Source organism: Amia ocellicauda, chromosome 3 (assembly GCF_036373705.1).
Source record: "Amia ocellicauda isolate fAmiCal2 chromosome 3, fAmiCal2.hap1, whole genome shotgun sequence".
NCBI classification, from domain to species: Eukaryota; Metazoa; Chordata; class Actinopteri; order Amiiformes; family Amiidae; genus Amia; species Amia ocellicauda.
Genome location: NC_089852.1, coordinates 4,446,130 through 4,470,596, shown reverse-complemented (window position 1 = coordinate 4,470,596; position 24,467 = coordinate 4,446,130). Strand labels below are relative to the sequence as shown.

Here is a 24,467-nt window from a genome sequence, read left to right as displayed (position 1 = left end):
CCTTATTGTGAACATATTTTTGTGATATGCAGTATTTAATATCAGTTGCCGAGCTTGATTCGCAGTAAACGTGACTAATAATATTTAATAATCTGCGTTACCCCATTTAAGCGCACAACACACACCCCTGCCTCTTTGTGGAGGAATATTGATTTTGCAACAGACACGTTTATAATATGATATTTTTTAATTTATTTGGTAAACGCAATTCGTATCTTCTTTTCCAACCTCATACCGTTGCTCCCGTAACGTCCACGCTAATAAATATATTTAAATAAAAAGCTTAGGCGATTTGATTGATTGGCTCGGCGATGACCTCTACACTTCGACACATGGACGGTATCATTTCCGGTTGGTTGAGCACTGCCTGACCTCTGAACTCTAACCCTGGGAGGTATCACTTCCTGTTTCCTTGCGGCGTGCGATAGTGGGGGGAAACGCTGCAGTGTTGACAGCAGTCGAACCTGAACAACAAATATGGTATGTAGAGATTTTAACGTTTTCTATTTACACACTTATGTGCCTAGTGTTGTTTAGCTAATTTAATAATTAAAGTAATAATATAAATATAGACTCTACTTTCAACTGTAAGCTTATAGAAAACAAATGTAAACCCAGTCGAGTGGTCCTATAGCCTACTTTTTAATTCAGTAACTTGGTTTATGTTGTAATGACGAATGGTATATGTATAAACTATAAACTGAAATACAATTGTGAAGACTTTCCCTTTATTAATTGCCTTATTTATTGCAGTAGGGTATCTTTTCTCTGACTTGGCTTAACACTTATGTGTACGATTTTCCCAAAGTGTGTAATCTTACATTTTACTTTAACTTTACCAATGTTCCCAGCTCCTGCTTTGTGATTTTGTTTTTGCAGGGAATGTATTTTGAACTGTTTTGACAGCTATTTATTCAGTTTTAACTTTGATGTGTATTCTGAATTTGTTACGTAAGATATTATGTATTAGTTTGTTATGAGTATTATAATTGATCATAATTAATGTGTCCAGAATATTATGATTTAGGTCACAGTGATATGCTTGACTTTGTATTGACTGCTATAATAAAATCTGCATCTTCAAGACAGTTCACTTGAATCCAATGCTGATTTGGTTACAAAGAAAGTATTCCATAGAATATGAATTTACATTTTGGTAAATACTTCTGTCACAGCACTGACACAGGTTTGTTTTTGCTCTTTCTTCCTACAATAGGCTCGAAACGCTGAGAAAGCAATGTACGTATTCTTTCTTTCTTCCTCTCCACTGTCCCACATCTGCTTTATTGCTGATTCGAGCTTTTGAATTTTGGTATTTTTACTTATCTAGGCTATTTCTGTTACCTGTAATTCAGTGACTTATGTAAAGCTCTGTGTGAAAATATGTGAAAGTCCTTCTGTTTTGTAAAAAATGTTAACTAGTTTAAATACATTTGAATTATTCTATATTCAGTTTTTCATACCCTGTTGTAATGAAATATTAGAATGCAAATTGTGCTGATCTACTGTCCAAACAGGGACCAAATCTAGTAAAAGTATTAGAATGGTGATGTAGACATTAGATTATTTTCTTCATAATCATTTTGCTGTTTCTGTCTTTCAGGACGGCCCTGGCCCGGTTTCGCCAGGCCCAGCTAGAAGAAGGAAAAGTTAAGGTTAGTGAAGAGTTCACACATATACATATATATATATACATACAGTGAAGGAAAAAAGTATTTGATCCCCTGCTGATTTTGTACGTTTGCCCACTGACAAAGAAATGATCAGTCTATAATTTTAATGGTAGGTGTATTTTAACAGTGAGAGACAGAATAACAACAAAAACATCCAGAAAAACACAATTCAAAAAAGTTATAAATTTATTTGCATGTTAATGAGGGAAATAAGTATTTGATCCCCTATCAATCAGCAAGATTTCTGGCACCCAGGTGTCTTTTATACAGGTAACGAGCTGAGATTAGGAGCACTCTCTTAAAGGGAATGCTCCTAATCTCAGCTCGTAACCTGTATAAAAGACACCTGTCCACAGAAGCAATCAATCAATCAGATTCCAAACTCTCCACCATGGCCAAGACCAAAGAGCTGTCCAAGGATGTCAGGGACAAGATTGTAGACCTACACAAGGCTGGAATGGGCTACAAGACCATCGCCAAGCAGCTTGGTGAGAAGGTGACAGCAGTTGGTGCGATTATTCGCAAATGGAAGAAACACAAAATAACTGTCAGACTCCCTCGGTCTGGGGCTCCATGCAAGATCTCACCTCGTGGAGTTTCAATGATCATGAGAATGGTGAGGAATCAGCCTAGAACTACACGGGAGGATCTCGTTAATGATCTCAAGGCAGCTGGGACCATATTCACCAAGAAAACAATTGGTAACACACTACGCCGTGAAGGACTGAAATCCTGCAGCGCCCGCAAGGTCCTGCTCAAGAAAGCACATGTACAGGCCCGTCTGAAGTTTGCCAATGAACATCTGAATGATTCAGAGGAGATCTGGGTGAAAGTGTTGTGGTCCGATGAGACCAAAATCAAGCTCTTTGGCATCAACTCAACTCGCCGTGTTTGGAGGAGGAGGAATGACCCCAAGAACACCATCCCCACCGTCAAACATGGAGGTGGAAACATTATGCTTTGGGGGTGTTTTTCTGCTAAGGGGACAGGAAAACTGCACCGCATCAAAGGGACGATGGACGGGGCCAAGTACCGTCAAATCTTGGGTGAGAACCTCCTTCCCTCAGCCAGGGCATTGAAAATGGTTTGTGGATGGGTATTCCAGCATGACAATGACCCAAAACACACAGCCAAGGCATCAAAGGAGTGGCTCAAGAAGAAGCACATTAAGGTCCTGGAGTGGCCTAGCCAGTCTCCAGACCTTAATCCCATAGAAAATCTGTGGAGGGAGCTGAAGGTTCGAGTTGCCAAACGTCAGCCTGGAAACCTTAATGACTTGGAGAGGATCTGCAAAGAGGAGTGGGACAAAATCCCTCCTGAGATGTGTGCAAACCTGGTGGCCAACTACAAGAAACGTCTGACCTCTGTGATTGCCAACAAGGGTTTTGCCACCAAGTACTAAGTTGAAGGGGTCAAATACTTATTTCCCTCATTAACATGCAAATCAATTTATAAATTTTTTGAAATGCATCTTTCTGGATTTTTTTGTTGTTATTCTGTCTCTCACTGTTAAAATACACCTACCATTAAAATTATAGACTGATCATTTCTTTGTCAGTGGGCAAACGTACAAAATCAGCAGGGGATCAAATACTTTTTTCCCTCACTGTATTTTTGCCTTTCAATATAAAATTGAAAGAAATTGAAATTGTAGAAAATTATACTTCCACTTTACGTACCTATATCAACTATTGTTTTTCAGCAAATTTATATTATATTTGATTCGCAAAAGCAAGAATTTGTGTGCATTTGCAGAGTTGTGGTTGTATGAGTGTGTTTGATCGTTACAGGAAAGGAGACCGTTTCTTGCATCTGAGTGTAATGAATTGCCAAAAGCAGAAAAGTGGAGGCGACAGGTAAGATAACATGAGATCTACATGTGTGGTATGCATTAAATACGTAAATATATTTAAAATGGGCATCCTGAATTCCCATTCTCAAAGGCTGTAGTCCAGCAGATTGCATAGGTGTCTTAAAGGCATTACTTGCTTTAGACCCAAGGTGTCGTCGAGGCATTACCTACTTTAGACCTGAGCACAAGGTTAAATGTGCACAATTAAACAAATAAACACTTAAATTACACAGGAGCTCCGGTAACTCTGTAACTGTAACCCTTGATAATCGGCTCCTGCTTTAAAATGCGATTGTGATACTGCACTAATTAACTATATGGTAATTTGACCACTAGAGTGTGCTGTGGCTAGCATAATTTCAGTCTCTATAAGGACTTCATACCATCATTGCATTTGTCCTGTAACTTTATGGCTAAACAGTTGTATTTGTTTTTAGATCATCAGTGAAATATCTAAGAAGGTGGCTCAGATTCAAAATGGTGAGCTCTTTTGTGCAATTTTAAAATGCGTATATTGAATATTCTCTGTTAGCAGTATGAAATTAATTGTAGCTTTATTGGACTTAATCAGCTGGTTTGGGAGAATTTAAGATCCGCGACCTTAATGATGAAATCAACAAGCTTCTTCGGGAGAAAGGACATTGGGAGGTTCGGATTAAGGAACTGGGAGGTCCTGATTATGGCGTAAGTTATTACTCTTATTCTGAAGATATTTTAAAAAGTTATGTTGTAGATTTTATGCTAAAATATAAACATACAGTCCTTCTCCCCCCCATAAATTGTTGTTTAAAAGTCAGTTTTATTCTGTTACCAATAAACTTGATTGTGTTTAATCAATTTCATCTGGTCTCAGAAATAGTGCCGAACACAGAATTCAGTACCCCAGGCACATTACACTGGATTTACTGCATTAATAAGTCTCTGAAACACATGCAGCTGAAATATGTGCACTATCTTTCCTGAGAAATTATCCCAACACAAGATTGAGGACGTTGTAAATGTACTTGAGATAGTTCAAAGACTTTGTTTGGAAAACTCTTTAACCAAATAAAACATAAGCTTTAACCAAATTGTCCAGTCCATTGTCTTAATTGTTTATGGTGTGATTTGATAGCCAAGCTCTCAATATAAAAAGCAGGTGCTTACATGGTAGAGCTATAATATTGCAATATTGTCTTAATGAATGTGGACATTTCTTTCCAGAGAGTTGGACCTAAGATGCTGGACCACGAAGGCAAGGAAGTGCCTGGAAACCGAGGATATAAGTATTTTGGTGCTGCCAAAGACCTTCCTGGAGTCAGGGAGCTATTCGAGAGAGAGCGTAAGTCAATGAGAGAACAAAGTACAGTATCTGTCGGCTTTTTAAAGTTCTAGTGGGACGGCAGACCCCAAATTCCTCTTAACAATTAGCAATGGGCCATTAACAAGGTAAACCCATTTGTTTATACAAAAACTATTGATAAGCTGTTAGATTTGGCCTGTTTAAGAGCAATGTCATCACTTCATCGCAGTCAATGAGAACTGACTGACATAGTTGGTATTATTATTTTGGGTGTCTTGGGCATTACTAGATGTGGCATTTTGAATTCCTCCCATATGGTTTCAATTTGATTGTTTTACACCCATTAGAGGTTGCAGTGATACGTCTGTTTTACATTTTTCTTTTCATGTTGTTCACGTCCAACTTAATCTCTCTTGTTTTATCCTTCAAGCAATCCCTCCTCCCAGAAAGACTCGGGCTGAGCTGATGAAGGATATCGATGCAGAGTACTACGGCTACCGAGACGAAGATGACGGGGTTTTGGTGCCTTTGGAGCAGGAATATGAGAAACAAGGTAAAGCAGTCTCAGAATGAATTGTATTTAGTAACTAAGCGTGATAAAAGTTGGACCTCACTTGCAGTTTTGTAATATATATATTTTTACATAATGTGCTGTAATGTAAAATATGAATATACAACACATTTAGTTAGCTCTGGGCATTGAGATATAGTCACTTAAGTGAATTTAAAGGGAGAAATTTACTATATTCTATACTATATATATAGTGCCAGTTCCATATAGTTTCAAGTAGTAGTTCTTAATCATCAGTAATGTAGTTGTGTTCCCTTAGGCCCCTACTTGGACACACACACTATTTTAATACCTCTTCATGGTAATTGGCATGTCTGTAAGGCAGCAGGTTTCTAATTTGCCTAAATATGTTCAACTCCTGCACGGATAGCCAAGTAAAGGTAATGCGTGTCATATGAGAGAACTATTTACTGTGTGTCACAAAATTAGACCAGACGTGCTTCAATCACGGGCCTGCAGGAATTAATCGCACGAGGAAACGAAGACTGTTTATTTTCAGTAATATAATCAGATCTGTTAATTACTTTCAAGAGGGTCTTATGCTTTCCATTATGAGGACAAGATAAGTGTAACAAACCCTCACATATAACATTTAAAACAAGATGACATGCAAAGTGCTTTATCCCAGATTAACAGTTGAGAAGCGTTTTTGGATTGAGACCTTAAAAAAAAGTCATGTATTTAAAAAAAAAAATGCATGTCTTGTTCTTGAAAGCCAAAGGAAATTAGGCTACAAAATCAGTTAATTTAAACTTCAACTTGTAATTGAATGTATAGACAAGTTTTATTGGAAGGTATGGAATAACTCTACCTGTGATACAATGCCTGTGTTTCTGAAATGTTGCCAGTATCTGTGTTTAGGCGCAGAAGTCGATTAATCAAAGCTAGTGAGGTTCTAGGCGTTGACACTCGGGTGTGGTGGCAGACGTATGTGGGCTGTGTCTTGATTTTGGGTGCTATTAGTCATCGCAGAGGCGGTGGAGAAATGGAAGGCAGAAAGGGAGGCTCGGCTGGCTGGAGGAGGACTGGGAGACAAGGAAGAGGAGGAGGAGGAATATATTTACGCAGTGCACGATGATGAGGTAATCACAGAGCTAGTGACACTAGGCCAACGAACTACGATTGTTTTTGATGAGATATTCTCATAATTTGTTGTGGATGGTTGAATTTGTGTATATTGTTTGTGTGCGCTTTTGTTAATCAAGGACACTACACCAGACTTAAATGTTATATTTAGATTTAGGTCAACACCTGATGTAAGATGTTTACATTGTTTTGGAAAATTCATGCAGAATAAAATAATCTTTACAAAATGAAGCAAAATGAAGAAGTGTGTGAATACTGATGACCGGAGCAGGACAATACTAACACAGTGAAGATGCAGCATTCACTAATTATCTGATGCTTCCTAACCTGGAGCTAAATAAACTATGCCACTTCTTTTGTTTTGTCAATTAGCACTCTGATGAAGACATGGGAGAATTAATGGAAGGAGAGGAAGGATCACAGTCCTTTATAGCCCATGTCCCTGTACCCTCACAGAAAGAGGTAAGACCTGGAGAAATTAGTATAAGTCATTCCCTGGACAGAGTCATCATGCAGTCAGTAGAAACTTAAAACCTGTTCTGAGCATGCAAAAAAGGTGGAGAACCACATAAGATATACAAGACTTTATCTCATGCATATGCATTTGATTTTCTTTCTGGCAGATTGAGGAAGCCTTGGTCAGAAGGAAGAAGATGGAGCTCTTGCAGAAGTACGCCAGTGAGACGCTGATGGCACAAAGCGAAGAAGCTAAAACACTCCTGGGATTATAGCAGGAATGACGGACTAGGATGGGTCTCAAGTCTTGATCTCTGCAATGTGCCGCACATCTGCAATTCAGATGTAAAGTAGGCGTTTAAGTAGCTACATCACAGACCGTTTGCAAGATAACATATTTACTACGAGGATATTTTCTTTTCAGACTCACAGCAGTGTTAAAGGTCATGTGCAGTGAGTTACACTTACATACATGTCAGTAAAAGTGTTCCAATGCATAAGATACATGTATCCTGCTATATTGTGTAGGTCTCAAACGTTGAACAAGAAATACTGTAAATAACTTTTTTATTAATCTGTACTACCGTACTGCATACTGCATTGTCTTTAAAATGTATTTTCTAAAAATGAATTGAGTGTATTTTAATAAAATGTTGTATTGACTTGTGTATTATGCTGTTTCATACATGTCATTATTTGTGCTGTTTTCTCTTATCAGTATGGCTATTGAAAAGTGGATAGCAAACATCAAGTATTAAATCTGCTGCTTACACAATTGAACATCCACATGCTGTGATTGTTACGTCTGATAAGCCAGTGGATGAAATAATGGTTAGATATTTCAGGTGAGACAGGAAAGGGTGAATGGGGGTTATATCTATGAATAGCAGTAATGCCTTCAAATTGAACATGATTTAAACCAATTGGAAGCAGACAGTTGCATGTGAGCAGCATAAAAATGAAATTACTGTCAGGCTTTTAAAATCAAGGCAAAATCTAATTATTTGATTTAATGAGCAGCGAAGTTATTTCTACATCGAAGTTATTTCTACATCTTTTATCAGCATTTGTGGGCTCAGATGACCAAGTCAATGAAGTTTTATGTTTATATCTTTCCCAATGTTCTTCTCTGTAGTAAAGAATTCAAATACTCATTGCTCTACTGGTTATATTCTAACTTTGTGTTTCAAGATCTTGACATAGTTTGGTGTTTGCCAGTAAAGTGGTTATACCATTGTGTTTACACTGCATTGTCTCTGTGTAGTACTGTAAATCACAGTACTTTTTTGGAATGGTCTTTATGGCTCACTTGTAGGTGTTAGGTATAACATTGCAATCTGTTTTTATTTCTATTCAGTTACTGCACATTTCTAAGCATTCATCATTGGTAATTTTCATTATTGTGCTTCTGAAATTACAGGGTGAGATGTGCAGAAGTTTAACAAAATGATATGATTATTGCTAGTTGATCATTTCCATTAAATCTAAATGACCCTTTATTAAGTTATTGTTTATGAAGTTATTATTGCACATGAAAGAAATTAGTTCAAATAATTGCACCTTGAGTGCTTGAAATTGATATCTAACAGGTTAGATTACACACAAGATATACCACCAGGCCCGCAATGCTTTGGAGGAAACTATATTTGCTTTTCACTATGGGCCATTAGAAGATTTTATTAATGCAGCGTGATTTCCTTCGTTGAAAACGGTGTGCCATATAGTGTGGTACTTGAGACCAAAATTACTTTTAATGTGACCTTCATTAAATAGTAGTTTTGAAAGCTTGCCTGACCACGCAGTACAATTCTATGATCTTTATGTATAATAACCCTTTTAACATCCTAATAAAAGACAGCTTTTTTAAAATCGATATAGTTAACGCTTCAGTCCCCTCCAGTATAAATAAAAGAATATGATTTCTGGTGGTATTTTCTAATGATAAATACAGACAAGTACAATACTTCAAACTCTGTAAGACAATTAAATCATGCAAATGTGGATGACCATGCGGATTAAAACACTTACTAATTTCCTTTCCAAAAAACTGTGTTGTTTCACCTACTCTAGTGCTTTCCACGCCTGATCTATTATGTCATATTTTATGTCTGAATTACACGTGTGCAAGTTGATTTGATTGAAACACACTGTGCAGCCTCGTGTAGATGCCCCCCCCCCCCAGTCTGTATCGCGCACACTGTCCGCACCAAAGAATTTGAATTTCCTGTGAGGATTCATTACTGACTCACGAAACCGTTATAGTTTCAAAATAAATTGCGATCAGCCAGCGAAACCATGCAGCCCTTTTTTCTTTTCTTTTGTTACAATGTAGCCAAAAGAGCGGCGTTCTGGAACAGTGACGTCACACGGGGGCCAGCGCTTCCTCCCCCAGTAACATGTGGTACCTCCTCTTCTGTGGTCATGACGTCACCTCCCCCCTAGAAAATATATGACTACTAGGAGGAATAGGGCAGGAAGGAGACAGGCAGTTTTCGGGCAGCCCTTCTCTCGCCCGGTTTCGTTCTGTTTCGGGGGAGCTGCTGTTTGTTTTTCGTGTCCCCGGCGCTTTCGAGGGGAAGATGAGGGCTCTGTCGCCTTGGATCCGGGCTGTGAATGTCCTCTGTAGCCGGCAAGTGGGGCGGAAAACGCGGCTGTCACAGTGCGGGATGTGCGGGACCGCCGCTGACAGCAAGGTGAGGGTCGGGGGATCTGCTGCGTGTTTGCGGGAGGATTCCCCGAGTGTCGCTGTGCGCGGTGATACAGCACACGCTACTGAATAGCGCCTTTGGGTTTTGTTTAAGATGTTTAAGTGTTCATTCATTCAGGGCATCATTCCCCCGGTGCATAACTCCCGTTAAGTTTATTTTATGTGGCATACACATCTAAAAAGAAGCTCCATGTTATTGACTTTGATCAAAGTCGCAGAGTAGCTCAGTCCCTATTGGACTGCTACTACTTCTGTTACAGTTTGTTTTTGAGGGAAATTATTTTGTATAGGTTTGACTTTCGTTATGGTCATGTGAATCCTGTAAAACATTTTTTTTTTATAAAAGAACAGCGTTGTCTGTAAACGGCTGCTAGACTCCTACCCCCAGACCACAGATGTGTAAATGACAATCCAGACATTGTATACACGTATAGCCAATTATGTGTATGTGCACCCCAGTGAATCATGGCTTGGTCGACATACCTTTGACGTTTTTCCTGTTTTGGTAGTTTTATGCAATATTTTGAAGCATTATAAATGTGTGTGTGTGCACATAATGCAGCTTTAATACATTGTCTAGCTTGTATGACAATAGGAAAGGGTTCCATTTTCACGTTTTGTCCTTCAGTCCAGTGACTCAACCATTTTCCTCAGTGCTTAGTCAACCAAATATATTCTGAGATGGGGTTTCATGCACTGACTGCCCCTGTGCTTTCTTTTAACACGCCAGTTGCTGCTCTATGCTATTATTATTATTCTGCACAATCTTGTCTTCAATTTGCGACATTTTGAATCTACATAACCCATCATTATATTGCTGTACACAGGTTACATAATAAGCTATGATTGCTTTCATTATGCATTGAAAAGGAATGCATAATGGAGAACAGTACAGTGTAAAATAACGTTTTGATTGGGCTTCACAGGATAATAAATAATGCATTCAGTAGGAAATGAATGGTTATTTAATATTGCATGTTATTGTATTAGTTGTGATAAATAGTTTTTGTATATTCCCTATATTCCTATACTTTCTAATTAATTATTATAAGAATTGCTTTATTGAAGAACCAACATTAGAGGATCTCAGGCCAGAATTTTTAAATGTATGCTTTGAAATTCATCAATAGATAATTCTTACATTGAAAATTATGATTAAGTTGGAAGCAGTGACTGCTTTTCATGAAAAATGAAACTGAAAGATCAGTAACACTTTTTAGCAGCTAGTGTCTGCTTCTTTTTTCCTAACCAAATCTTGTTTTCCACTGAAGGCTAGTTAAAAATATATGTATTAAAAGAAACTTGTACATTTATTTTATATACAGTGAGGGGGGAAAAAGTATTTGATCCCCTGCTGATTTTGTACGTTTGCCCACTGACAAAGAAATGATCAGTCTATAATTTTAATGGTAGGTGTATTTTAACAGTGAGAGACAGAATAACAACAACAAAATCCAGAAAAACACATTTCAAAAAAGTTATAAATTGATTTGCATGTTAATGAGGGAAATAAGTATTTGATCCCCTATCAATCAGCAAGATTTCTGGCTCCCAGGTGTCTTTTATACAGGTAACGAGCTGAGATTAGGAGCACTCTCTTAAAGGGAGTGCTCCTAATCTCAACTCATTACCTGTATAAAAGACACCTGTCCACAGAAGCAATCAATCAGATTCCAAACTCTCCACCATGGCCAAGACCAAAGAGCTGTCCAAGGATGTCAGGGACAAGATTGTAGACCTACACAAGGCTGGAATGGGCTACAAGACCATCGCCAAGCAGCTTGGTGAGAAGGTGACAACAGTTGGTGCGATTATTCGCAAATGGAAGAAACACAAAATAACTGTCAGTCTCCCTCGGTCTGGGGCTTCATGCAAGATCTCACCTCGTGGAGTTTCAATGATCATGAGAACGGTGAGGAATCAGCCCAGAACTACACGGGAGGATCTTGTTAACGATCTCAAGGCAGCTGGGACCATAGTCACCAAGAAAACAATTGGTAACACACTACGCCGTGAAGGACTGAAATCCTGCAGCGCCCGCAAGGTCCCCCTGCTCAAGAAAGCACATGTACAGGCCCGTCTGAAGTTTGCCAATGAACATCTGAATGATTCAGAGGAGAACTGGGTGAAAGTGTTTGTGGTCAGATGAGACCAAAATCAAGCTCTTTGGCATCAACTCAACTCGCCGTGTTTGGAGGAGGAGGAATGACCACAAGAACACCATCCCCACCGTCAAACATGGAGGTGGAAACTTTATGCTTTGGGGGTGTTTTTCTGCTAAGGGGACAGGACAACTGCACCGCATCAAAGGGACGATGGACGGGGCCATGTACCGTCAAATCTTGGGTGAGAACCTCCTTCCCTCAGCCAGGGCATTGAAAATGGGTCGTGGATGGGTATTCCAGCATGACAATGACCCAAAACACACAGCCAAGGCAACAAAGGAGTGGCTCAAGAAGAAGCACATTAAGGTCCTGGAGTGGCCTAGCCAGTCTCCAGACCTTAATCCCATAGAAAATCTGTGGAGGGAGCTGAAGGTTCGCGTTGCCAAAACGTCAGCCTCGAAACCTTAATGACTTGGAGAGGATCTGCAAAGAGGAGTGGGACAAAATCCCTCCTGAGATGTGTGCAAACCTGGTGGCCAACTACAAGAAACATCTTACCTCTGTGATTGCCAACAAGGGTTTTGCCACCAAGTACTAAGTCGAAGGGGTCAAATACTTATTTCCCTCATTAACATGCAAATCAATTTATAACTTTTTTGAATTGCGTTTTTCTGGATTTTCTTGTTGTTATTCTGTCTCTCACTGTTAAAATACACCTACCATTTAAAATATAGACTGATCATTTCATTGTCAGTGGGCAAACGTACAAAATCAGCAGGGGATCAAATACTTTTTTCCCTCACTGTATATATATATATATAATAAATCGCAGGATAGCAGCCCAGCTTGCCAAGCTATCTCGGTTTTTCATTATGTGGGAAATTACACATCTTCTGTGTCATTTCAGGTGTAAATCTTGTATGAGCTGTGTATTAAAATATATAGGCTAGATAAATAAATGGTACTCTTCCTTCTCTTACACCCAACACACACAAACGTCCTACCTGTTGTTGGAGGTGTGGAAGAGTAACACTCCCAACAGTCCTCAGCATGAGCTGTTATCTCACCAGGACACGCATTACAAGAAAAGTGCTAATTGCTCACCTTGTGTATCTCCTGTTTTTTAAATCCAATTAATACTTCAGTTTGCATTCAGACATTTGTGTGTTAAATCTGTGTCATCAACACATTTGGTTGAAAGCAAACAAAACACGATTATCAGATTGTTTATATTAGGCAGCAACATAAGAAGATGGGGATAAACACTTGTGATCTGTATGAACTGTTATATGATGGAGACTGTGAGGTTATGTGCACAGTTAGGGCAGAAAGCTTGAAAGAGATTAGAGGATGTACCAGATTCTTCTTTGCGTACTAGATTACCTAACCCTAGTCACCAAACCTTGTTTTTTCTCCCCCCACCCCCTCCTTTTCTTTCAGTCCCAGCCAGGCTTTGGCCTCCTGTTTGACATTGACGGGGTTCTTGTCCGGGGAAGGACGCCCATCCCGGCTGCCAAGAAGGCTTTTCAGAAACTAGTTAACGCTCAGGGTCAATTTGTGGTGCCTGTGGTTTTTGTGACAAATGCGGGGAACTGTCTTCGCCAGACTAAAGCTGACCAGCTGTCTCACATTCTGGGGGTGTCTGTGAGTTGCACTTTTAATTTCCATTCATATATACTAATATATTAGTACTATTTGGTTAAAAAAAAAAATGTGATGACATTACTTTAGTAAACCGCTTTTGATTTTTTTTTTTTTTTAAACATGTTGTTATTTTCAGATCTCCCAGGACCAGGTGATGATGTCACACAGTCCTTTGAAAATGTTCAAAAAATACCACGACAAGTGTGTCCTAGTGTCTGGACAAGGACCCGTCTTGGATATTACCAAAAAGTATCCTTTGTATAGTATTAATTTAAAACATAACTTGTGACGCAATGCATACCTGAAGTATAGAATCAGATTCTACAAGGGTCTTATTTATAAAGGGAACAGTTGGGCCTCCTGCATTTCTCCTCTACATCAATGGGAACATCAGTGCATTTTAAATTCCATAAAATCAGTTTTGCCTCCAGTACAAATGGAAGATTGATTGTAATCAGTGCTGTTTATGCTTCTATACAACTCAAGACCTACACAAACCTTCTGAACATGCTCTTTTTTTTGTTAAATTCCATTTTCCAAGAATAGGTCATGTGTTAACATGCATGACCCCATGTCTGTTTTTGCCCACATGCCACATACAGCTTCCACTGTGTAATCTTGATGCTTGAAGTGGGTTATTCTTTGCAGCTGGCAAGATTAAACTGTTTGCTTGGACAGTTTAAAATGATTAAATAAGACAGCAAACAGAATCTAATAAAGATTTATAAAGAGTTATGCAATATGTTACTGAAATTGTTGAAATGGGTAGGTGTTTGTTCCCCCCCCCCCAGTTCTTGATTGGAAATCAAATTTCAAAAGCTAGATTAGACTAGATTTGATAGAAAGGGGTATAAAGTAATAAGTTGCATTCAGACCTTGACCACTGTTTCTTGTGTTTTTGTGTCTATAAAAATGCTAGGAGGACTCAAGGCTTCATTAGTTGTTGCCCTTCTACACAGCTGTTATTGTAATTTAGTGGCTGTAAAACTGAATGTCTGGAATCCAGCTGAGGAAATGCTGTCGGGCAGCTGGGATAATGGAGAGAGAACTTGGCTTGGCTGGTTTAGTCTGCAATCAAAACAAAAAAACAAAAATATCACTATCTGGGTCAGGATTTATTTAACATTTTCCCACAAATTTATATTAAGATTGATTGAGCTTCTTAATGTTTTATTAACACATTCAGTACACTATACGTACAACCCCATAGTTAACATTAACAACACATCCTTTGAAATGAGGGGCTTATGTATCCTTAACCTGCTCTCCCAGTTTGGGCTTCTCGAACACCATCACGATCGACATGCTTCGAGAAGCTTTCCCTCTGCTGGACATGGTGGACCACAACAGAAGACCAAAAATGCCAGTGAGTTCCAAGGTTAATGTCTTGCCAGATTTTCTGGAATGTCTCGTGGATGTTTTTATTAATTTCCAGCAGTTCTAAATCTTTTGGAACTTACATCCATATAAATATAGACTATATCAAATTAGAATTGCTTTTTAACTTTAATACAGACTCATCATATTGTGCTACAGTAAAATGTTTCATGACTGATCCTATTTGGACTGAAATGTGAAAGGGGTCAGATTTGTGAAATTTGTAAATGCCTTTAAAGCATATTGTATTAGGTAGTCCTGGATATGAAACACAAAATGGTTATGCAATTGTTGTTAATGTGTGAAGACTGATTAATCAATTATCATTAGGATTTTTATTTCTGGCACAGAGGCGACCTATCGGGTTGATTTATTGTTGATGGTTTCATTTTACACCAACATCTCCTAGTTCATTTTTGTAATCCTGTATTTGGTTTAAAAACCTCTGGATGTAAATGCTTTACTTTCATTACTGAAGACATATCCTTTGCTACACTGCAATCATAACTGTGTTGAAGAATAAAACCTACCAATTGGAAGTGCTTTTCAAATGGACTGTGTTCTTTGTAGAGCAGAGAGAAAGAAGCCTTTGAATTTAAAATGTCTACATAAGAGCACAAATGTTAACATCCTTTCCAACATTTTTAAGGAGAAGCAGTTAAAGGATTAAAAGACAGAAAATAAATAATAGTTTTAGTTTGTCGTCGTGCGGTTGGCTTTTATTTTGGGCTGCAGTGGCAAGAATCCAGTCACTCCTTTGTTTGTACATAACCAATCACGTTTAAGGAGTCAACTATCTTTGGTGGGAAATTAAGTTTCTGTAACAAACACAGCAGTTAAAGTGAGTGTCTGGCAACAGGGAAATAAGTACTGAGTTTTTCACTTTGAGAACCAAGCGACAAGGAAAGGAACACCTACTTTTCGCAGTCCTAAAACTCTCCAAAAGCTTAGTAATTTAAGAGAGCGACAATAGCCCTGTAGAGAGAATGTGTTAGACTATAATTAATTTGTAGTCAAAAAAAGTTTCAGCTGTGCAGTTTTTCATAATTTTAAGAAAATTCAGACACAAAAAACTGAAGGAAACACAGATGTAGGATATTTTGAAATTTGTCAACAAAAACCAGAACTAAAGGTTAAAGTGAACAAAGAGGAGTTGGAAACCAATTTGCCTTTTTTTTTTTTGGTACATTTTTCATTTTCACTGCAACCTAAATAGGTATTACTAAAGGGTAAAACTATAAAATGTATGCTTTTATACAGCTTTCATATACTTATTTACGTATAGCTTGCAAAAGATCAATACATTTCAAATAAAGTAATAAGTGATACAATAATACTGTACCACCCCTTTTTTATTCAGGTTCTGTGATAGTCTCCCAACAATATCTGTTTTGAAATTTGGATGATGAATGCTTTTGGAAATACTATAGCTGGTCAAGATAAGGAATAATTTTCTCGAAAGAGTGGCCTTTAGCAAGTATGATTCATGCCTGCTGCATCTTAAAATAGCTTCTTGTTTAAAAGATGGACCAGTAATTCTGGATAGTTCTGTTCTGAACATTTTTTCTTCCTTTGACACTGGTTACTCCACACTCGAGTATTTTATGCTTTTTCTTCTCCATTGTAGCCTTCCCCACCTGTGAATCTTCCCAAGATCGAGGGTAAGATATATTTATCTAGTTATTCACTTATTTAATATTTGTAACAACAATTGTTTTATCCAGTAATTGTATTATTGTTTATTTAAACTGTCATATTAGTGAAGGAGAGTTACATATACAAATGTAAGTGTTTTAATATTGTTTAATCGGAATGAATGATACAGTGAGGGGGGAAAAAGTATTTGATCCCCTGCTGATTTTGTACGTTTGCCCACTGACAAAGAAATGATCAGTCTATAATTTTAATGGTAGGTGTATTTTAACAGTGAGAGACAGAATAACAACAAAAAAATCCAGAAAAAAGTTCAAAAGTTATAAATTGATTTGCATGTTAATGAGGGAAATAAGTATTTGACCCCTTCGACTTAGTACTTGGTGGCAAAACCCTTGTTGGCAATCACAGAGGTCAGACGTTTCTTGTAGTTGGCCACCAGGTTTGCACACATCTCAGGAGGGATTTTGTCCCACTCCTCTTTGCAGATCCTCTCCAAGTCATTAAGGTTTCGAGGCTGACGTTTGGCAACGCGAACCTTCAGCTCCCTCCACAGATTTTCTATGGGATTAAGGTCTGGAGACTGGCTAGGCCACTCCAGGACCTTAATGTGCTTCTTCTTGAGCCACTCCTTTGTTGCCTTGGCTGTGTGTTTTGGGTCATTGTCATGCTGGAATACCCATCCACGACCCATTTTCAATGCCCTGGCTGAGGGAAGGAGGTTCTCACCCAAGATTTGACGGTACATGGCCCCGTCCATCGTCCCTTTGATGCGGTGCAGTTGTCCTGTCCCCTTAGCAGAAAAACACCCCCAAAGCATAATGTTTCCACCTCCCATGTTTGACGGTGGGGATGGTGTTCTTGGGGTCATTCCTCCTCCTCCAAACACGGTGAGTTGAGTTGATGCCAAAGAGATCGATTTTGGTCTCATCTGACCACAACACTTTCACCCAGTTCTCCTCTGAATCATTCAGATGTTCATTGGCAAACTTCAGACGGGCCTGTACATGTGCTTTCTTGAGCAGGGGGACCTTGCGGGCGCTGCAGGATTTCAGTCCTTCACGGCGTAGTGTGTTACCAATTGTTTTCTTGGTGACTATGGTCCCAGCTGCCTTGAGATCATTAACGAGATCCTCCTGTGTAGTTCTGGGCTGATTCCTCACCGTTCTCATGATCATTGAAACTCCACGAGGTGAGATCTTGCATGGAAACCCAGACCGAGGGAGACTGACAGTTATTTTGTGTTTCTTCCATTTGCGACTAATTGCACCAACTGCTGTCACCTTCTCACCAAGCTGCTTGGCGATGGTCTTGTAGCCCATTCCAGCCTTGTGTAGGTCTACAATCTTGTCCCTGACATCCTTGGACAGCTCTTTGGTCTTGGCCATGGTGGAGAGTTTGGAATCTGATTGATTGATTGCTTCTGTGCACAGGTGTCTTTTATACAGGTAACGAGCTGAGATTAGGAGCACTCCCTTTAAGAGAGTGCTCCTAATCTCAGCTCGTTACCTGTATAAAAGACACCTGGGAGCCAGAAATCTTGCTGATTGATAGGGGATCAAATACTTATTTCCCTCATTAACATCAAGTTATCAATTCATAACTTTTTTGAAATGCGTTTTTTTCTGGATGTTTTTGTTGTTATTCTGTCTCTCACTGTTAAAATACACCTACCATTAAAATGATAGACTGATCATTTCTTTGTCAATGGGCAAACGTACAAAATCAGCAGGGGATCGAATACTTTCCCCCCCCCTCTGTAACTGTAGCTTTACAATGTATCAGATCCCTAAAGATAGTCTAGTTGGATTATACACCTCTGGAAACAATTAAGAGACCACTCCAAGTTCAGAAATCAATGTTAAGTGGTCTCTTAATTGTTTCCAGAGCTGTATATATGATTGTTACCTTGACAAGTTGCTGTCCTGTTATAGGACTTATAATCATACCTTTACTCATTCCAGCTGTCATTCTTTTCGGTGAGCCAATCCGATGGGAGACGAACCTACAGCTGATTATAGACATTTTATTGACAAACGGCAACCTGGGAACGGCCCATCAAAATCTGAGGTTCCCACACCTCCCTCTGCTGGCCTGCAACATGGACCTCATGTGGATGGCTGAGGCACATTCTCCAAGGTAACCTCCCTGAGGGTCCAGATCTTCTGCTGCCACACCTGACTGATCTCTGTCTATTGGTATACAATAGAAATGGTTTCATTTCATTAGCCACACTAGAATAAAAAAGGCAGATTTAAAATGGCAGTATAAATCTCCTTGACTGCAATCTGAAATTGCAAATTTGGTTTAAACGAAAAGCTGTTCCTCTAACACTCCCGGTCAAAGGGTTAACTTTAACACTCCTGATCAAAGGGTTAAAAAATGCTTCAGCATAAACCGCATCTACGTCGCTCTTCTGAATGCCAGTGTGGGACAATTTAACAGGGATGGTATTCATGTCTTGCCTTCTACATGTTAAGACCCTGGAAGGAAAAAAGCACTTGACCCATTTTAACACGTACTTGAACAGTTTATAAATGACAAAATCCCTACGTGTTGAGGAAAGCGGCAAACTGAGGGTGGGTGCCATGCATTACCTAATTCAGAGTGAAGAATACATGGTCTTCATTATAACGTTCAAACAGAGCAGTAGGGTAATGCAATTAAGATAACTGACGGAGCACAACCTTTTCAGGGCACTTCCATATTCCTCCCTTTGGCATCGGAAAACTCTATTCCAGTTAAACAGACTTGAATTATAGGATTGGGCATGGCATCGGCTTCTCCTTTAGATAATAAGTAGGACATTTTAAGAACAAGGAATGCATTGAACTTTCACTCGTTTCCATACTCTTTTTTTTTTTATTTTTGAGATTCATGGAAAAAACGGGAAATGAAACTACACATCGGTATGCTGAAATTGGGAGAGTGTAGATTATTATTGTGTAAAAAGCACTGCGTTTTCAGTTTTGTATGCATTTAAATCAAAATTGGACCTTAAGCTCTGTTTCTCGGGTGGGATAATAACTTGTAAACCATAACTTATAGAGGACTGTAATGTACGCGGAGAGTATTGTTATTGCTGCTGTATACTGATTGCCTACACAGTTATAACTCATAGTAGTGTATGTCATAGTTTCTAATATTTACATGTACATTTTTCTTGGGTATTGCTTTGATGTGGCTGCATCAAAACATGCTGGTTTCATCTGGATTTAATAATTAAAATAAAATTGTCACCATCTTCAGTGCAGTTCTGAATTTGAATTGCTTCTTGGAAACATAAGAACATAAGAAAGTGTCCAATCGAGAGCAGGCCATTCACCCCATTGTGCTTGTTTGGTGTCCATTAATAACTAAGTGATCCCAGGATCCTATCCAGTCTGTTTTTGAATTTTCCCAAATCGTCTCTTCAGCCACATCGCTGGGGAGTTTGTTCAGATTGTGACTCTCTGTGTGAAGAAGTGTCTCCTGTTTTCTGTCTTGAATGCCTTGAAGCCCAATTTCCATTTGTGTCCCCGGGTGCGTGTGTCCCTGCTGATCTGGAAAAGCTCCTCTGGTTTGATGTGGTCGATGCCTTTCATGATTTTGAAGACTTGGATCAAGTCCCCACGTAGTCTCCTCTGTTCCAGGGTGAAAAGGTTCAGTTCCTCAGCCTCTCAGTAGGACATTCCCTTCAGACCTGGAATAAGTCTGGTTGCTCTCCTCTGAACTGCCTCTAGAGCAGCGATATCTTTCTTGAAGTGTGGAGCCCAGAACTGTCCACAGTATCCAGATGAGCTCTAACTAGTGCATTGTACAGTCTGAACATCACTGCCCTTGTTCTCAATTCTACACTATTGACAATATACCCTAGCATTGTGTTTGCCTTTTTTATTGCTTCCCCACATTGTTTGGATGGAAAAAGTGAGGAGTCCATGTAGACTCCTATGTCTTTCTCATGCATTAATGTACACTGCAGAGTGCTTGTGCTTGTTCAATGGGCGCAAAGAATACAACACAGGTTTCTGATGTTTGCTCCCCACAGATTTGGCCACGGGACTTTCCTGGTCTGCTTAGAAAACATCTTCAAGAAGATTACGGGTAAAGATCTGAAGTATGAGGCCCTGGTGGGGAAACCGAGCGAGGTCACCTACCACTACGCAGAGTATCTGATCAGGGCCCAAGCTGAAGAGAGGAGCTGGAGGAAGCCGATCAGAACCCTGTATGCCGTTGGGTAAGATGGAGTGTCTGTTTGTCTGTGGCAGGGAAACTTTAGGGCTTTAGCTGGAATTGTGTCCATTCGGGTTCCCCGTGATGAACCTGATGATTTTCACCTGGAGAAAATGACACAAGATAATGTCATGAAAAGTAAATCTTCATATTCAGCCAGAGGTTGTATTATTTTTGGTATTTTTATAAAATGTACTTTCTATCTTATAGCTTTAAGAATCCACATCAGTGTATGGTTTCTCATTACACACATTTATTTACCTTAAAATATATGACCTTGCTGTTGTTGTGAGAACAATACTTTGGTGTTTTTGTTTATTGTATTAAATTTTTTTAGGAATCATTTGGGAGATACTGGGGCAAAAATGAAGACCAAAGAGCCTATTAACATTTGAAAACGTAGTATTGTAGTAAATCAAAAAACTTGGAATTGGAGTTGTTCAATTCATGTCTCGAGTATTTAAGCCAAACGAAAATCTTAGTAATTCCCCCCCTCCTTAGATGTGGTGTACTATGGCACTGTATTAATTCCGGTCTCTTTGTATTACCACCACTACAATAAATGAACCTTTTCCTAAATTTCTATATTCCCAATTTTTCCAGGGATAATCTCATGACTGACATCTATGGCGCTAACCTGTACAATCGCTACCTTGAAGAGCGCACCTCCCGGAAGAGCTCCCAAGCCCGGGCCAAGGTGGCCTCCGGCACCGGGACGTCCGGCACCACCGTGTCCCAGGAGGTGGAAGTGGACAATGCCTGGGAGAGCGAGCTGGCGGCCCCCTCCGCCACGGCCTGCAAGTCTGTATTGGTCTGCACAGGGGTCTATAACCCGCGCACGGAGGTGCCCGCCGACCACAGCGAGTCCATCATGGAGACCGTGTTTCACGGCCACAGGGACTTCCGCTTCGACCCGGCCCTGGTGGAGCCGGACCACATAGTTCAGGATGTCGATGATGCCGTGGAACTTATTTTCGAGCAGGAGAAATTTGTGACTCCGTAATTTTGAAAGAGGCGTTTTTTCCCCCCAAAGAAGAAAATGTCTTCAGAGGCAGATTTTTCTTTGACGGCGGAGCTCCAACTGAGTGGCCCACTTTTAGATTTCTCTTTTATTCCGTTTCATATCCTTGGTATGAAAATTATGCAAAACTCCACACACGCTGTTTTGTGTTTTTAATGTGCAGGGGAATTGCACACGCACATGTGTGATGGGTTCTGACTTCAAGGTCCTGTATTTCATGGATTTAGGATGAATGGACCTCTTGATTGTGAATTGACGATGGGACTAGGCGAGACGTCCCTGCATGGGGGAGTCCCACACCTGGTAACGGACCGATTCATTGACATGCTCTTTGGGGGATTTGGGCATCATTGCGCCAGTTTTCTAGCAGTTTGTCGTCATCCATTTTCATTCGTTGCCCTCTCAAGCTCTCAAAAATATGAATTTGTCTATGCAGGACTTTTTTTTTTTAATTATTATTATTTCTTACTCTATCAATCAAGTTTAAAGTAACAATATTGAATTTCACATGGGGTTGGGGAGGTGGGGCAAATAATAGTACTTATTATAAATATACATATTAATTTAATTCTTATTAAATGTTTAGGCTATACATTTTGTTCCAATAATGTTCCATCTAATGTATTAACGGTTATTCGTTCTTCAATTTCTGGTATGTAATTCGGATTGTGTAGACAATTTGGTATGAATAGTGTTCTGAATCCTCTGCTATGTGTTCAAGGTTTGCATCATTTTTAAGAACCTTCTAATTTACAATGTTAAACCCCACGTTTTTAATGTACTGTATTACAGTTATTGTATTCAAAACAATAGTAATTTATTTCATATTGTTTTTAATTGAACCACTACTTTTTAATATAAATCTTTTAAACAAGTAGTTTTTGTTCATTTTATGAATCTGTATCTGTATGTGGATCTCTGGATCAAAATGTTATACAAGATGTTTGTCTTACATTTATCTAAATTATCTAGCCTTTGTTTATGGCTTCTCGAGTTAACGTCTGAACATCTTTTACAACAATTGGAAAAACTGGAAAATGTTGCTCGGATTTTATGATACAACATAATTACCAATTTGTTCCACTGTATATTCTTAGTCATTAGATGCAGATAAGGTATATCGGTTTTAAAACATAATAAATAAATATTGAGCAGGTACTGGTAGTGAAGCTATATTATGATATGGTCACATTACATTTACAAATCTTTAGATGTATTTGAAAATAACTATACAGACAATTTGGTGCAATCACTGCAGCAGGGTATTACAAACATGTTTTAATATTACTGACTTTTAATGGTGCTTAATATAGGAGGAGGAAGTTGATATTCGCTCTTGAGTAAAATTTGCTATATTCTGGAATATTGTGCAGGTATGTGAAATGTACTTGACGTCTGAGGTGATAATCTGGGCCTTACACACATGACATTTAGTGTTTAGTGAACACTCCTTTGATCCACTATTTTAGCCACAAGGGAGAACAATTCTTTTTATGTGCAGTAACCTCTTAAATGTCCTGGTAACGTGCATAAGTGAAACCATTGGATAATGATAATCTAAAATGATTCGACAGTTTTTGAAAGCCTGAGTATTATTAAACAAGACTGTGCAGTATATTCTTCAAGGCTGTAGATGTTGCCTTGGGAGGGATGCTGAAGGTAGAGCTCTTTTCATGAGAAGGTTAGGCCTCATCCATGATGCTGCAGCTTGTCTCCGAAATGACCCAAGCTGCTCTCAAGTCAATGCAATCATTGCCTCCCCATAATTAAAGTTGTGGTGGATGACAAAATAAGCTGCAGCATTTTAGAGAGAGTAACTTGGCATTTTTATGGTCACGGAGCATTAAAATGTATTTGCTAATATAATACAGGTGTAATCATATTGTGGTGGTGTTAAGTTAAGATACATAACACTGCTTACAAATGCAGATGGCAAAATGAGGCAGGATTTGAAATTAAATCAATGAACGTGTTTAATATGCTGTTTGAAAGAAAGATTACAAATCAGTGAGTTCCTGTCAATCTTTCTCTTATAACCACATCTGGTTATGCACGTCCTATATTGTCCATGTCGAGTTTTCTGTATTTAGTCTGTTCAATTCAAATGTATTTAGATTTAACAATGAAGATATTAAATATAACTTTACAACACTTATTTCTGAGTGTTTCTACTCCACATACGCTGCTACAATCAAGTGGTTTCTTCTTGGTCAGCAGTATATTCTTATAGTAAAATGCAAAAAGAGGTATGATATAGGTTTGAAGAAAGGAATGGGAGTCTGGAATGAAAGTTCAACCCTTACCAATAGATATTACCAAATGTGCGTAATATATTAAGTGTCTTATTACTCTGAAATTATGAAATGGGGGTCTGCCCATCTATCCTTAAGCTTCTTCATTCAAATGGAAACAAAAACAAAATGTAAATGTTGTTATTCAGAAGACTATTGGAAAAGAGAAGCTAAAATATATACCTAAAAAGAAAAGGTTTGGTGATTTTTATTTCCTTTTTCTAGAATTAAAGTCTGGGGAGGCTTGTTGACAACCCACATAGTTGGTTCTGGCACTTGTTTAATATATATACCATCTGAATGTTTTGCATCTTTACTTGTACCACTGCTTTCCATCGTATTCCTCTTTTACAGGTAACTATGGTGTGATTTAATTTATGGGAAGCTGACCATCTATATTAATGTACAAACTACATATTGTGCTTTCCCCATGTATTAAAATTAAATCTATTTTAAAATTTCTGCTCACATTTCTTATATACTTTTATTTCTTACCTTGTAATGCTCTATAATTTTAAAATATATGGTTGCAATGGA

At 38.8% G+C, this 24,467-nt stretch overlaps 2 protein-coding genes across 3 annotated transcripts; both read left to right on the top strand.

Annotated features, from left to right (window-relative positions):
• Positions 1 to 389: 389 nt before the first annotated feature.
• isy1 (ISY1 spliceosome associated protein) lies at positions 390 to 7,593 on the top strand. Its single transcript, XM_066697804.1, has 11 exons — positions 390 to 480; positions 1,217 to 1,239; positions 1,604 to 1,655; positions 3,464 to 3,529; positions 3,963 to 4,005; positions 4,097 to 4,209; positions 4,729 to 4,846; positions 5,238 to 5,360; positions 6,342 to 6,460; positions 6,837 to 6,926; positions 7,088 to 7,593. Exons 1-11 carry the CDS (start codon positions 478 to 480, stop codon positions 7,193 to 7,195), a joined length of 858 nt encoding a protein of 285 aa, XP_066553901.1. The 5' UTR covers positions 390 to 477; the 3' UTR covers positions 7,196 to 7,593.
• A 1,768-nt stretch (positions 7,594 to 9,361) lies between these two features.
• On the top strand, positions 9,362 to 24,392 carry LOC136732906 (haloacid dehalogenase-like hydrolase domain-containing 5). 2 transcript variants are annotated; one of them, XM_066697801.1, is made up of 8 exons: positions 9,362 to 9,613; positions 13,173 to 13,376; positions 13,513 to 13,625; positions 14,649 to 14,754; positions 16,381 to 16,414; positions 18,371 to 18,545; positions 20,434 to 20,622; positions 21,222 to 24,392. In XM_066697801.1, exons 1-8 carry the CDS (start codon positions 9,500 to 9,502, stop codon positions 21,619 to 21,621), a joined length of 1,335 nt encoding a protein of 444 aa, XP_066553898.1. In that variant the 5' UTR covers positions 9,362 to 9,499; the 3' UTR covers positions 21,622 to 24,392. The 2 variants fall into 2 exon arrangements, with proteins under 2 accessions (XP_066553898.1, XP_066553899.1); XM_066697802.1 differs by having other exon boundaries at positions 9,363 to 9,613; positions 14,649 to 14,742.
• The last annotated feature ends 75 nt before the right edge of the window (positions 24,393 to 24,467 follow it).